A 16,919-nucleotide genomic window follows, 5' to 3' on the forward strand; every position below is an offset into this window, starting at 1 on the left:
CTACCCTGGACATCCTGCTTTTCAGCTTCCTACCCAACTCTCTGAACTCTCTCTTCAGGACCTCCTCCCTTTTTCTACCTATGTCATCAGTACCAATGTTTACCAAGACTTCTGGCTGTTTACCCTCTCCCTTCAGAATACTCTGCACCCGATGCGAGACATCCTGTACCCTGGCACCTGGGAGGCAACATACCATGCTGATATCTCTATCAGGCTGGCAGAACCTCCTGTCTGTTCCCCTCACTATGGAATCTCCTATGACTACTGCATTCCTCAAATTCTTCTCTCCCTTCTGCACCACAGAACCAGGTTCAGTGCCAGAGACCCGATCGCTGTGGTCTTCCTGTGTCAACGGCATCCAAAACGAGATAACAATTACTGAGGGGATGGCCACAGGGGTGCTCTCTACTATCTGAGCTCTTCCCATTCCTTCCCTGACCATCACCCACTTATCTAATTCCTGCAGCCTCGGGGTGACTAACTCCTTGTAGCTCCTCTCTATCTCCTGCTCACTTTCCCTAATAGGCTGTGTGTAGGTCATCAAGCCGCAGCTCCAAGTCAGGAATCAAAAGGTTGAGCGTGCTGTGACTCGTGTCCTGAGCTGCATATATTTCAATGCAAGAATTATTGTAGTAAAGGCTGATGTGCTCGGGTATGGATCAACATCTGGAATTATGATATTGCAGCCATTAGTGAGACTTGGTTGCAGGAGGGGCAGGACTGGCAACTCAATATTTCTGGGGTTGGGAGGATTAAAGGAGGAGGGGTGGTATTACTCGTCAGGGAAAAAGTCACGGCAGTGTCAGTCTGGAGAACTCATCTAATGAGTCATTATGGGGGAACTGAGAAATAAGAAGGGTATGACCATATTAATGGGGCTATATTACAGACCACCCTGCAGTCCAAGGGATTCAGAGGATCTAATTTGTAGGGAGATTACAGAATGTTGCAAAGAAACATAAGGCTTTTATAGTAGGTGATTTTAACTTTCTATGTATTGACTGGGACTTCCATATTGTAAAAGGACTAGATGGGATAGAATTTATCAGACGTGTTCAGGGAAGTTTCCTTAATCAGCACATTGTAATCCCAATGAGAGAGTGTGCTATACGTACTTGATCTGCTATTAGGGAATGCGACAGGGCAGATGACAGAGATTTGAGTGGGGAATATTTTGCACCTAGTGATCACACTGACATTGGTATCAAAGCAAATAAGCAAAAAGATAGGTCAGGTCCCCAGGTTGAGATTCTAAATTGGAGAAAGGCCAATTTTGATGGTATCATAAAGGACTTGGCAAGAGTAGATTGAAATTTACTGTTTTCTGGCAAAGGTGTACTTGGTAAGTGCAAGGCCCTCAAAAATGAAATTTTGTGAGTACATAGCTTGTATATGCATGGCAGAATAAAAGGTAGAGAAAACTTGTAGGGGATATTGATCTTCAAGAGATATTTGAGGTCTTGTTTAAGAGAAAAAAGGAGGTGCATAGCAAATTTAGGCAAGTAGGAACAAATGAGGTGCTTAGGGAGTGTAAAAAATGCAATAGAACACTTAAGAAAGAAATCAGGAGGGCTAATGAAGGCATGAAGTTGCCTTGCACACAAGGTGAAGGAGAATCCTTAGGGATTCTACAGATATGTTAAATGCAAAAGGACTGCAAGGGATAAAATTGGCCCTCTGGAGGATCAGAATGGTCATCTATGTGTGGAGCCAAAGGAGATGGAGGTGATCTTAAATGACTTTTTTGCATCTGTAATTACTTAGAAGACAGGGCACAGAGTTTATAGAAGTGAGGCAAAGTGGTATCAACTTCTCAGACCCTATACAGATTACAGAGGAGGAGGTCTTTGCTGTCTTTTGCTGTCTTGAGGCAAATTAGGATGGATAAATCCCCAGGTACTCTTTGGACCCCGTGTAAGGCAAGTGCAGAATTTGCCAGGGCCCTGGCAGAGATATTTAAATCATCCTTAGTGACAGATGAGGTACCAGAGGATTGGAGGATAGCCAATGTTGTTCCATTGTTTAAGAAAAGCTCTAAAAATAAACCAGGAATTTATAGGACAGCGAGCCTGACATCAGTTGTGGGAAAGTTACTGGAAGGTACTCTATGAGTCCAGATATATAAATATTTGGATAGACATGGACTGACTAGCGAAAGTCAGCATGGCTTTGTGTGTGGTTGGAGTCGTCTAAACAATTGTATAGAGTTTTTGAGGAGGTTACCAGGAAAGTGGATAACAAGGTAGTGGATGTTGTCAACATGGATTTTAGTAAGTTATTTGACAAGGTCCCACATGGGACGTCGGTCAAGAAGGTTCAGTTGCTCAGCATTTGGATTAAATATTGGCATTGTGGGAGAAGCCAGAGAGTGGTAGTAGATTGTTGCCTCTCTGACAGGAGGCCTGTTACTAGTGGAGTGCCACAGGTATTGTTGTTTGTCAACTATATCAATGATCTGGATGATAATGTGGTAAACTGAATCAACAAATTTGCAGTTGGCACCAAGATTGGGGATCTAGTGAACAGCAACGAAGGCTATCATAGTTTGGAGTGGAATCTGGACCAGCTGGAAAAATGGCAGATGGAATTTAATACAGACAAATGTGAGGGGTTGCACTTCAATAAGACGAACCAGGATAGGTCTTACACAGTGGACGGTAGGGCACTGAAGAGTTTGGTAAAACGAAGGGATCTGGGAATGCATGTCTATAATTCATTGAAAGTGGTGTCACAAGTACATAGGGTTGCAAAGGAAGATTTAAGCCTATTGGCTTTCACACATCAAAGTATTGAGCACAGGAGATGGGAAGTTATGATGAAGTTGTATAAGACATTGGTGAGCCCTAATTTGGAGAATTGTGTGCAGTTTTGGTCACCTACCTACAGGAAAGATGTAAGTAAGGTTAAAGGAGTACAGAGAACATTTACAAGGATGTTGCCAGGTCTGGAGGACCTCAGTTTAAAGGAAAGTTGAAAAGGTTAGGACTTTATTGAGAGGAGATTTGATAGAAGTATACAAAATTATGAGGGACATGGATAGGGTAAATGCAAACAGGTTTTTTCCACTGAGATTTGGTGGACTACAACCAGAGGTCATGGGTTTTGGGTGAAAGCTGAAAAGCTTAAGGGGAACATGAAGGGAAACTTCTTCACACAAAGGATCATTAGAGTATGGAATGAGCTGCCAGCACAAGTGGTGCATGTGAGCTTGCTTTCAACATTTAAGAGAAGTTTCAATAGGCACATGGATGGTAGAGGTACGGAGGGAGGGCTATGGTCCTGGTGCAGGTCAACGGGAGTGGGCAGTTTAAATAGTTCGGCAGACTAGGTGGACCAAAGGGCCTGTTTCTGTGTTATACCTTTCTATGACTCTAATAAATAGGGAATGCCTGTGCAGCAGCACTCGGACTTTGAGGCAGAAGGTCCTGAGTTTGAACCTGGGCAGGTCTGGCAATTTACTTTCATATCTTGCTACAAAAACCCTATGGGCAACTACACTACCCATAGAGTTGACAGAACTCAACAACAAGTTATGTTATTAAAAAGTAACATGATGTAAGATTAACTTTAAACATTAACTCTGTTTCTCTCCTTACAGATGCTGACCGACCTTCTACGTATTTCCTGCATTTTCTGTTTTTATTATAACTTTATGTTAACTTGTGGAAAAATCGGTGGAAGTCTATCATGAGTAAAGCCCTCCCCATCATTGAGCACATCTATATGAAACATTGTCACAGGAATGCAACATTCATCAGGGACCCCCACCATCCAGGACATAAGAACATAAGAAATAGGAGCAGGAGTAGGCCATTTGGCTATTCAATAAGATCATGGCTGATCTGGCCATGGACTCATCTCCACCTACCTGATTTTCGCCATAACCCTTAATTCCTCTACTATGCAAAAATCTATCCAATTTTGGATTACATATATTTACTGAGGTAGCCTCCACTGTTTCATTGGGCAGAGTATTCCTCAGATTCACCACTCTTTGTGAAATGCAGTTCCTCATCATCTCCATCCTAAATTTACTCCCCCGAATCTTGAGGCTATGGCCCCTAGTCCCAGTCTCACTTACAAGGTGGAAACAACTTTCCTGTCTCTTTATCTATGCCTTTCATAGTTTTATGTTTCTATAAGATCTCCTCTCATTCTTCTGAATTCCAGCAAGTATAGTCCCAGGCGACTCAATCTCTCTTCATGGTCTAACCCCCTCATCTCTGGAATCAACCTGATGAATCTCCTCTGCAGCTTCTACAAAGCCTGTATATCCTTCTTCAAGTAAGGAGACCAGAACACTAGGCAGTACTCCACGTGCGGCCTCACCAGCACCCTGTATAGTTGCAGCATAACCTCCCTGCTCTTAAATTCAATTGCTCCAGCAATGAAGGCCAACATTCCATTTGCCTACTTGATAGCCTGCTGCATCTGCAAACCAACCTTTTGTGGTTCATGCACAAGCACTCCCAAGTCCCTCTGCATAGCAGCATGCTGCAACTTTTTTATGATTAAATAAAAATTGTATCTTACATTGTTCCTTAAGTGGATGACCTCGCATTTACCAACATTGTACTCCATCTGCCAGACCCTTGCCCACTCATTTAACCTATCTATATCTCTCTGCAGACTCTCTGTATCTTCTGCACAATTCACTTTTTCCACTCAACTTAGTAACATCAGCCAATACACTCCATGCAGTCCGCTCTTCCATATTGTTAATGTATATCTTGAACAGTTGCAGGTCTAGCACTGACCCCTGTGGCACACCACTAGCACTGATTGCCAACCAGAGTACCACCCATGTATCACAACTCTCTGCTTTCTATTGGTTAACCAATCCTTCATCTATTATAATACATCACTCCAACTCTATGCATCCTTATCTTACAGTTAAGTCTTTTATGCAGCACCTTATTGAAAGCCTTCTGGAAATCCAAGTAAATAATGCCCATCTGTTCCCCTCTATCCACTGTGCTCGTTATATCCTCAAAGAACTCCAGTAAGTTTGTCAAACATGACCTGCATTGTGGATCTTTTCCCTTCCAGATGCCTCGCTATTTCTTCTTTAATGATAGCTTCAAGCATTTTCCAAACTACAAATATTAAACTAACTGGCCTATAGTTACCTGCCTTTTGCCTACATCCTTTGTTGAACAGTGGTGTGACATCCACCTTCTTCCAATCTGCTGCGACCTGCTCAGAGTCCAAAGAATTTTGGTAAATTATCACCAAAGCCTCTACTATATCTTCTGCCATTTCTTTCAGTACCCTGGGATGCATTCCATCAGGACCAGGGGACATGTCTATCTTCAGGCCCACAAGTTTGCTCAGCATTACTTCTTTAGTGATAGCTATTGTATTGAGGTCCTCATCTCCCATTGCATCCATAACATCTCTCATTGGCATGTTAGATTGTAAAGACCAGCACAAAATAGTCAGTCAAACCCTCTGCCATTTCCTCATTACTCAGTGTCCATTCCCCCTTCTTGTCCTCCAAGGGACCTACATTCACTTAAGCCACCCTTTTCCACTTTATATAATTATAACAACTTCTACTATCCATCTTTATATTTTGTGCTTGTTTATTTTCATAATCCAGCTACCCTTCCTTTATTGCTCGCTTAGTAGTTCTTTGTTGCTTTTTGAAGTTTTTCTGAGCTTCCTATTTCCCACCGTTCTTGGCCACTTTGTATGCATGATCTTTTCATTTGATGTCTTCTTTTATTTCTTTCGTTATCCAAGGCTGCCTCCCCCACCCTTACTGTCCTTGCTTTTAACTGGAATATACTTTTGTTGAGCTCTCTTTGAAAGTCTTCCACTATTCCTCAACTGTCTCACCATATAGCCTGTGTCCCTAGTCTACACTAACCAAATCCTCCCTCATCCTATCGTAGTCTCTATTGTTTAGGCATAATACACTGGTTTTAGATCAAACTAATGCACCCTCTATTTGTATGAGAAACTCAATCATACATGTTCTCCTCTCGCTGCTGCATTCAGGAAGAAGGTACAGGTACTCACATCACCAGGTTCAGGAACAGTTACTACCTCTCAACCATCAAGCTCTTGAACCAGTGATATAATTTCACTCAACTTCACACCTCATCATTGATCTGTTCCCACAACCTATGGACCCACTTTCAAGCGCTCTTCATCTAATGTTCTCGGTATTTATTGTTTATTATTCTTTCTTCCTTTTTGTACGTGCAGAGTTTATTGTCTTCTGTGCTCTCATTGAACACCTAAGTTGGGTAGTCTTTCATTGATTCTGTTATGGTTATTATTGTGCTGGGTTTAATTCTTAAAATTGTTTATTGAGTATGCCCATAAAAAATGTATCTCAGGGTTTAATACAATGATATATGTATTTTGATAGTAAAGTTCCTTTGAACTTTGAATTAAGGCACCATGATGTGAGAGTGATGTAAGGGCACAGCTGCTAGAACTTCTGCCTTACAGTCCTAGAGACCTGCGTTCAAATCTTATCTCTGATCAAGTCTATGTGGAGTTTTCACATTCTCCCTATGACCATGTGGGTTTCACCTTGGCCTCTGGTTTTCTCCTACATCAGACAGTCGTATGGATTAGCCATGTAAATTGCCCCAGTGTGTAGATGAGTGGTAGAATGGGAAGGGGTGGTGTGGGGTGTATTATGAGGACATAGAGAATAAAGAGTATTTAGAATATAACTAATGTAAAAATGGGTGCTTGACGGTGGGCCAAATGGCCTGCTTCCATCTCTCTACGGTTATTAGTCATAGACACGACGGGTTGAGGATGGTGGGTGATTAGAACTTATCGGTGTAATAGTTGTGGAATACTTCTGCACATTTAAAAGGTATTTGTGTTAAAGAAGAACTATAACCCATAAAACTATGGATGGAGAACTTAACAGTGGGAGCAGCACCAAAGGTCCATTCTTAGCTTGTTGGACCAAATGTTTTTTTTTTATTTCTATGATGAAGATCCCATTATACTCACCCATCACTCCTGGCAAATAAGTATCAGGTTCTTAGTTTTAAAGGGTCATGAATCTTTTCATTCTCTACGCTGTGGGCTTGGAGACAGTATTTGTACAGGCTGAGATAATTATTTGGCCTGTAGAAAAGTTGATTGTTATGGAGCACAGTAGGAGAGTGAATCTGAAGTCACGATCAGATCAGCCATGATAATGAGTAGTGATGCAACTTTGAAAAACCATATGACCTGTTCCAACTCCTATTCCTTTTGCTCTCATGTTCTAACTTGTTTTTGCGTGTCTGTGAATGGTGATGCTGAAATAAACCATGATGAGATGGCTGACTTGTCATGAATATGCTCTTTAATAAGCAGGATTTACAGCCAGCTAGTCAACCCAATTAAATCAGCAGGCTGTGCCAATAACTTAGTTTTGTTTTCCAATCATTGGAACCTGGAGCTACCAAAGCAATTTGATTACAGCACATATAGAAAACAGGTCATGGTTACAATTGTCCCTGTTGTATCAGCTGACATATTAATTACTAATTCTGAAGTAAATGGAAGATTGAATAGCTTCATTCAGACACATTCAACATTACAATAACCATGCAGTACAAACTTTACAAAACACACATCCCATCTACCCATTCATTATCTTATCCAGAAGTGGTGAAGGGCATCTGAATGGTTTTGATTTGAACTCATTATCAATACATGAAGCATTATTACTGGAAGTAACATCCCAAGGCTGCGACTTCAACTCTGAATTTGTCACCAGCAGGAATGACTGTGAAAAATATTCCTTTGTATCACTGGGCAGTGGTAGTGTTCTGATATACACATTTAAGAAAAAAAAACAATCTCAACACCTTTATAAAATGCTTCCAACTGCTATAACTCCTCAATATTATAACTAAGGATGGTCTTATAATGTTTTGTTATGTCAGAATAATTAACACATTTATATATTTATATAAGCAAGGTTTGTGAGGTACTTCATGACCCCTGGGTAACAATCTCAAAGCTGCAGTATATTACAGTAATGATGGCTGTATTTAATCAATTCTGCAATTCTTCTAATACAATATCATGATATAAGGTATCTATGCATTATTTCCAGCATCCGAACGTATCTTTGGTATAGGGCTAAAACTGATCCCTACCTCAGATAACTCCAGTGCTGCAGGAAACATTTTGCCTGCTATGGTAAACTTTCTCCATAAATCTAATAGTGTTCCTGACAATTTAATCAGACTCCTGATGTAATTTTTAAATTTACTCCTCTTGCTTTCTCCAAGATGAAAGTACTGCTTCCCCATTAGTAACTCACCCGGGATCATGTTCTATGCAAATGCCTACAATAATGAGTGTTGGCAGGCAGTTCTAATGTGGCGGGGGGGGGGGGGGGGGGGGGGGGGAGGGGGGCATCACTCTGTTCTCACATGGGTTCATTCCAACTGATTTTGTCCATTTTTACCCCGAGGACTTGGCTGAGATCAAAGCAGGACAGGGAGTTAGATCCCAGATCCTTTCTGAACCTTGTGAATTAATCACATACAATATTGGTAAGCCGTCAGGATAAATGCCTCTCATTTACTGAAATCAACTACTCATGTCTAACATAACTAGTGCAATTGCTAATTTGGGAAGAACCTCAAGTCTTGATCATTACACCCTAATAAATGACATTCAGCAATCATTGAATGCTTTTGTCTTTTTTAGTAGTGATTTTTGCTGGGATTTGGAACTGAATTTTCGTATTGAAAGCACTTGCTTCCCCTCACACCAAAGATTGTCAAAACAAAAATGGCACAAATGAATACTGGATTGAAGTTCAGTCTAGTAACTAGTAACTTATAACTTTTCTACACTGAGAAAAGAACTAGTATTAAATCCATTACAATAAAGAGACAAAGGTCAGGTATAAGTGAAAATGATATTCAATTGAGGAAGAGTTCACCCTCAAAATTCTCTCCCGTCTATTCTCTTGCTTGTCAATTGCTTCTGTTTATCTTTCAATCCCCTAGCATTCACATCATTAAAAAAATATCCTTTAGAATTTCTAACTGGTGATTAAATGCAAATAGCTGAGCAATTCTGGCATATATTTTAGAATAACTGGGCTTGAGTTAGAGAGTTTAGGGCCAGGTTTCCGATTTCTCACTTCAGACTCTCACCAGATGCTTGTTAGTAGAAGCCCAATGATTAAGAAGCCATGCATGTCCACCTACAAACACCCGGCCTCCACCACTTGTTCCATGCAGCTGTTATCTGCCACGACACCGGGCACACAGCACTATGACACATCATTTTGACTTTGAGTCTGTGGCACTTACAGTTTTCTATAGACTGGCAGTCCCATTCCTGTTTCTTCCACCTCACCCGTTTTGTTTTCTAACATTAATCCAGTTCAATGTGAAAGCCAAAAGTGAATTTGCATCCAATATACTTCCATATAGCGCTTTGGTGAAAAAAATTCTTTGTGTCACCTTGGATCCCTTGCCAAGTATTTTTATCTCTACCTTCTAACATTTTACTTCCAGCACCCTCACCCCACAACATCACCTTATTTAAACAAGATTTTGTACACCTCCAACCAACTCTTCCCTCAGCCTTTAGTGCTCCACAATGAAAACTCCCAGATGGTCTATTTTATCCCCATCATGGAAATCCCTAATCACCAGAAACATTCAGATATGAAGGGAATCCCTTTAAGCAGCATCTGTTATTAAAAAAAAACAGCGACAGGCAGCAATTGAGATTCTGGTATGATTCCCATCAAACCATCCACCAAGGAGAATCCTGCCCTGAGTCTGGGGATTGGACTGCAGCAGCCAAACTGCTGGAGCACCTGAGATTCAGAAACTAGGACCAAATGTGAGAATTAATTCTGAGCCTGATTCAACAACTGGGCTGCTGTTTTCATAATTCATCGTGAAGTAAGATATGGACATATAAATTGTGCTGGATTTAATTCTTAAAACTGTTTATTGTCATTTACTGCAACTCGATATAACCAAACAAGCTCATCTTTCACACTGGAAGACAGAAATCAAGTATGAACTAAGCCAATAAATGTTATTCACCTGTTATTTATATTTACTGATATTCTGACCAAGGGCAAATAATGGCCACAAGGCCAATATCCTAATGAACTGCCTCCCCTGGAGACTGAACTACTAGCTATAGTGCAGCAACCTTATATTTTTAATCTGATTCACAGAAGCCATGTTTCAAATACTCCTCAATAAAGTGGACATGGTTTACTTTGCACACCTCCATTCTGTCACAAATCTGAAACTGAAGAGGGAATCTTGTCCCTTGTTCCCTTTTTGGCTGCTCTACCTGATGTGCAAGATTTAAATGGTGCTGTGTAAGCTGTGGTGATCCAGGACAAAAGCAGTAAAGGTCAGGGGATCTGAGAGCAGATTTTTTCTTTAAACTTCAAATAGGGATAAGAGTGTCATTTAAGATTCTGCTATTTTGATGAACTTCTCAGGGCTAAGGAAATTAGCACTTCAGAAATACTGTCAGCAACAAATACTCATAAGGCCAACTGTAGGCATAAATCAGGTAGAGGTTAAGGCTAATTACACCTTGTCCTATAATCCTCTCAGGGAAGATATAGCAGGAGTTGGATACTCTTCTACGTCCCAACTGAGATAGCCTTAGGTCCATCCTTAGGAGAATATCCAACTCTACCTGAGCTTTGTTTCCCTTATGGATATAATGGGCCCTCTGGAGTAAGATTATAAATCTAGTGTAAATCAGAGTTGTTTTGTACAGCGTGTTCATACCAGCTAAGAACTGGACTGAGGCCATTTAATCTTCATCTGTGAAAGAGGCTTCGAGCCAGCACTCAGAGGGACTTGTCAACATATTGAACCCATGAACCAGAGATGAAAATTTACTGCATAATCAGAATCAGTTCATCCACATCCATGTTCACAATAAAGCATGAAACAATACAGAAAAACTGGTGCACCATAAAGACTGATCCATCAGTAAAAATTTCAGAAGTCAAGTAGGTGCAGGATCAGACACACCTTTAGAATGGATTTCAGTGGCTAAGAGTTAAGAGTGAATGGGGGGAGGGGGGAAGAAAATGGCAAGGTATTGGACAATCTAAGTGCCTGGCTCACTAACACAGAATTTTGTATTCATGGGTCTGATGAGAATACTGATTTGATAATTCTACGGGATGGAGGGGAGATGTCTGCCACTGCAACAACATTTGGGAACCATGCATAGTGCACCAACCCTCCATTGCAGGAGTGGCGGATGGGTGTGCAGAAGGGGTGGGTGAAGGGGCTGCAGAGGAGGAACAAGGTCACCACTGGCCCATGCACATTAAGCAACCTTCAGTGATATACAGAGAAGAGACACAACTTTTAAATAATAATTTTCTTTCTTTTTTTAAAAGCGTTGCTAAGCTAAGCCTATTGCACATTCCAACAAAAGATTTTTTTTGTCAAAAGATGATACTATACTCTTTATAATTCAGTAACAAAATCAGAATGTCTCCATACATGGCATCGATGGGGAGGCAAATAATTCAGTGTTTTCCACTTTGCTCACCATTTGTTACACCTGCCCTGAAACCCACGTGCATGATCTTCACCAGAGGCCCAGCTAATCCACAATGAGTGCTAATAAAGTTGTGTGCTGCTCGGTGATCTTGGTGAGACCCTTCGTAGTGCTTGCCTCAGGCTAGGCTTCACTCAAAGATTATCTTTCTTCCTTTCCAAAAAAAAAGTGCAAGAAGAAGGAAAACAAACAAAAAAAAAGCTCTCAAAAATTACAGATTTTCTAAGCTTTGCTGCATAGCTGAACTCTAAAGCAAGTCTGAATTTGGGATAGGGGTGTAGTTTAAGTCTGAATTTGGGATAGGGGTGTAGTTCAAGGGTGGAATAGCTGTCCATTTACATTTGTTTCTTTCTCTCCTTACAAAGTACAAAGTAATAGTTAAAGTTTCACAAGCAGTTCAGTCCGGTCTCTGTGCCAACTGTTGCCGTGGCAGTGCCACCACTACCTCCCCCAATCAGGTAAACTGTAGTGCTAGATTTCGAACGCCCCACTGCACTGTTGCTGCCTGTATTGTTGTTGACCTCGCCATCGATGGGCTCCGTCGAAATAACCCATGTCAAGGGTCGCCATCTCTTTAGTGAGTATGGAGTTTTAACTCGTTTCTTTATTTTGTCCCCTGAAGAGGCCTGCTTACTTTCCTTTGTTGTCTCACCTGGGAGAAGAAAAGAGAAATTTGCTGCATCACTTGGTTATCACATTGTTTCAAATACATGGTCCACAATTTTAACATTGAAAAGCTTTCCAATTTTTAAGTTGAGTTGTGAAACAAATCATTCAATACTTTTATTCTTCATGGCAACACCATTAGACTAAAATAAAAGTAAAATGCAGATACTGGAAAGCTGAAATAAAGTCAAAAAAATTCCAGAAACATTTGGAATCCAGGGTGAGCTAGCCAATTGGATGCAAACTTGCTTTTGTAGTAGGAGGCAGAGGCTGTTAATAGAGGATTACTTTTCAGACTGGAGGTCTGTGCACAGCAGCAAGGATCAGTGCTGGGTCCCCTCTTGTTTTTCATACATATTAATTATTTGCATGAGAATGTTAGTGGCAATTGACACCAAAATTGGTTGTATAATGCACAGTAAAGAAGGTTGTCAAGTTTACAATAGGATGAGGAAGTGGGTAAAGGAATGGAAGATGGAACTTAAGTCAGATAAGTGCAAAGAGATGCATTTTGAGAAGTTAAACCAGGCCAGGAAATGCACAGTGAATGACACAGTCCTTGGGACTGCTGTTGAACAGAGATTCTGCAGTGCAGTACATAGTTCCCTGGAAATGGTAATACACATAGACAGAACTATGCAAAAGGCTTCTGGCTTGCTTGCCTCCATCAGCCAAGATGTCACCTTACAGTTGTACAAAATGTTGGTTAGGTCACACAGAGTATTGTGTGTAATTTTGGTTACTATACTATAGTGAGCATTACACTAGATTAAGCTTGATTAAGATAGAGAGGGACAAGAAATTCACAAGTATATTCCCTGGGCTTACGTTTTAAAGTCAGACTGGATAAACTGGGTCTGTTTACCCTGTAGCACATGAAGCCAAGAGGTATATAAAGGTATATAAAATTATGTCAAATACACAGTAGATAGATTAAAAGGCCATTGTCCATTTCCGGTGATAGGGTTGACTAAAACAAGACAGCATAGGTATAAATGAAGGTGGTGAAGGCTTAAAGGGAATCCAAGTAGTAAATTTCTCACACAAGGAATAATTGGTATCTGGAATGAGCTTCTAGAGGAAGTGGTGGAGACAGGAACAATAACAACATTTAAGAGACATGTTCAGTAGATTCCAGTTAATTGATCCATTGGTTTATTAGGAAAGTCACTTTTTTGGGACAACTCTTAAAGAACAAAAACTAATTGAGAAAACAGCCGGGATTTTCTTCATTTATTTGGCACAGTATGCTGCTTGATTGAGATCGCTTCTAACTAGTGTCAATCATGTGTACTTCTGTAGCTGTAGACACTGCTTAGAGCAAGCAGTTTTTAAATAGTGTCAGTTGCGTGTGCTTGTGTTAAAAAAAGCAGTGAGTGTTGTCACTGTCATTGGTGAGAAATAAGCACTAAAACAATTTAGTACTGTTTTGCTCACCATTGTATCAAGCATTCAGACTTGGAGATGCCAGAAACAGCCAGGAGTAAAAATGAAATGATTTCACTACTTCAACAAGTTAGGATCTACAAAGAATTTGAAGGTATTGACAATCATCTTGAGTGTTACGATGAAAATGAAGATTTGGAGAATGCAATCATTAAAAGTATGTATGAAGTCAGTCCATTACTTGTACTAGGAGTCTGTCCTGATTTTGTTCATTTACAATCAATCAAAAGAACATGGCAGGGTAGACTGGATGAATAACTGTTGATAATTATTAGGAACTAATACACAGTTTTATAGTACTTTTGGTAGTGTTCTACTTTGTTCTTTATTTCATTTAAATACATAAGCTGTTAAATGGTAGTTTCCATGAAACATTAGCTAATTGGGGAAGTCACTTAGTTGGGCCAATATGTACTGGTCTCACCGTGTCCCAATTAACTAGAATCCATAGTATTTGAATAAGCGAGGCACAGTGGGATATGGGATTAATGCAGTCAAATGGAATTAGTATAGATTAAAGATTAGCTTTATTTGTCACAGGTACACCTGAACATACAATGAATTTCATTGCTAATGTCAATGACCAACACAATCTGGGTATGTGCTGGGGACAGCCAGCACATGTTGCCTTGTTTCTAGCATCAACAAAGCATATGCACAACTTTTACTAACCTAACCTGTATATCTTTGGAAGGTGGGGAGGAAGGCAGAGCACCCAGTCACACAGAAAACGTACAAACTCCTTAGAGTTAGTGGTGGGAATTGAACCCCTATCACAGGTACTCCAAAGAGCTATCAGCATGGTGGACTGAAATGCCTATTTTATACGCTGCACAATTCTATGACTCTATAACATTCAGCAGCTAAGGCAGCATCTGTGGAAGGAGAAACAGGGCTAATGTTTCATTCAAAGATTAAATCTTTCATTTCCACTGATGCCGGCTTGCCTGCTGAGTGTTTCAAGTATCCTCTGCTTCTAATATTGGAAATCATTTTGGGATTTAGAGCCAAACTATAACTCCTATCTGAGAATGAGGGTCTTTTCTTCAAAAGCCTATACATGCCCACTCCCTCTGGAAAGAGGCAAATAAAGTAAATGAAGCAATTTTTCAGTCTCCGGCTCCAAGTGAGTTCTTTAGCTACAATGTTGTTATATGAGGTAAACAGAAATAATAAGTATTTACTGAAAATGTCACCTACGTCTTCCAGTTCCATGCATAAGACTGTCACTTTGGCTCCTAGTGGGCACTGCCCTACCACTAATATAATCATAAAATGCTTCAGGATTTTCGTTAATCTTTCCCACTAACATTATTCCATGACCCCACTTTGACTTATAAACACATTTTTTGAATACCCCCTTACACTTCCTATGCTCCTGTAAGGCATTACTATTTTCATTCTTTACACCTGCCATAAGCTACTTTTTTTTTATTCATCCTTTGATATCTCATAACATCCAAGGTTCTTTGGACTTGTTTGTTTTATCTTTTACCTTTATGCTACAAATTTCTCTCTAGACCTATTGTTCTTAACTGTTTCTAAGAGTATTTCTGTACCTTCCATGCAGATGGACACAAACATTTGTATAATTTTTCCGCCTTTTCTATAATTTCCAACACATTGGTCCTGAACTATATTTAATTCAGATTTACTCTAGCTGATCACATGTTCTTACCTGCAAGTAATAGTTACCATTCCACTTTATCCAGGTCCTGGCTAATGACCTTCTAATTTGCCTTCCCCTAATTTAGGACTTAATTAGAAAAAACTTTTCTTGTCCGTTTCTATAATAATTTAGTTACCCCAAAATTCTCTCCCATTTACCATTCCATCACTTCCCTAAGATTCAGTCCAGTACTGCCACTTTTCTATTTAGATTATCTATGTACTGATTCAAATAGTTCTGGATGCACTGTAAAAAAATCTCTCCCCCCCCCCCCCCAACAGAAAGGTGGTCCCAGTTAATACTGTGGAAGTTGAAAACCCCCACTATTATCATCCTATTACTTTTACAGTTTTCGGTGATTTGCCAACATGGCTGCCTCTCAGTTTCTCCAACTGGAGGCATACAATATGTGGTAACACCAGCAAAGTAATCACCCCCTCCCTTATTAGTCATGGACTCTTCGAATAATATTGCAATGCACTTTCATTCACTTCTTCATTATCTAGGGTGCAGAATATAAAAGCAAGGAGGAAATGTTCAATTTTATCAAGCATGCCTAGACAGAGTAGATGTGGAAAGGACATTTCCCATGGTGGGGGAGTCTAGGACAAGAGGGCACAGCCTCAGGATAGAGGGATGTCCATTTAAAAAAGAGATGTGGAGAGATTTTTTAGCCAGAGGGTGGTGAATTTGTTGAATTTACTACCACAGGCAGCTGTGGAGGCCAGGTCTTTGGTGCATTTAAGGCAGAGCTTTATAGGTTCCTGATTGGACACGGCATCAAAGTCTATGGGGAGAAGGGCGGGGAGTGGAGCTGAAGAGGGGATAAAAGGATCAGCCATGATTGAATGGATTAAGACTCTATGGGCCAAACGGCCTAATTCTCCTCCTATGTCTTATGGTCATATTACTTAGGCCACAGCTAGGACACTATGTACAGTTCCCATCACCACACAATATAAAGGATGTCAATATACTGGAGATGATATGGAGAGATTCATTCGGATTTTATTGGAACAGAAAGTTTGAGTTAGGAGAAAAAATAGGAGAAGCTGTGTTTTCCTTGGAACAAGTGGGATGAAAGGTACTTGACAGAAGTAAACAAAATCATGCAACAGTAGAAAATCTTTCTATAAAGCAAAATTGTTCAAAACAAGAAGACGTAGGATTAGGCTAAGAGGTAAGAAAGAGGTTTAGAGGGGTTCTGAGGAGAATGTTTTACATTCAATGGATGCTTGGAATCTCAAGCACATTACCTGAGTAAACGGTGGAGGTACTTATGCAACATTCGCAAAGCATTTGTCCAAGACCATTCAAAGCTGAAATATCTCAAAACACTTCACATACTTAACTATATTTTGAAATGGACCAACTTTCTGCATGAAGGGCAATAGCAAACCCTTTGCTCTTCATGCTGGAAGCACAACAACTTTCCCCGCCCATCTACTGGATGGCAACTTCATGCTCAGAGCAGCGCCTTCAAGCTTGTCTGTAGCATGAGTAGCATGTGCAACTGAACTAAGTGCCTCTTGTCTATGAGATAGAAATAACGAGACTGAGAATATATTTTAACTTTACAGAAGAATTT

General features: G+C 40.3%; 1 protein-coding gene across 1 annotated transcript in view; it reads right to left on the bottom strand.

The window, feature by feature from the left end:
- Window positions 1-10,857: 10,857 nt before the first annotated feature.
- bmpr2b (bone morphogenetic protein receptor, type II b (serine/threonine kinase)) overlaps window positions 10,858-16,919 on the bottom strand; it is a 280,508-nt gene continuing 274,446 nt past the window's right edge. Inside the window, exon 14 of the mRNA XM_059967372.1 lies at window positions 10,858-12,202. Coding sequence (XP_059823355.1) covers window positions 11,937-12,202 — 266 coding nt within the window. The 3' untranslated portion in view covers window positions 10,858-11,936. The remainder of the gene's footprint in view (window positions 12,203-16,919) is intronic.

Source organism: Hypanus sabinus, chromosome 4 (assembly GCF_030144855.1).
Source record: "Hypanus sabinus isolate sHypSab1 chromosome 4, sHypSab1.hap1, whole genome shotgun sequence".
Lineage (NCBI taxonomy): Eukaryota > Metazoa > Chordata > Chondrichthyes > Myliobatiformes > Dasyatidae > Hypanus > Hypanus sabinus.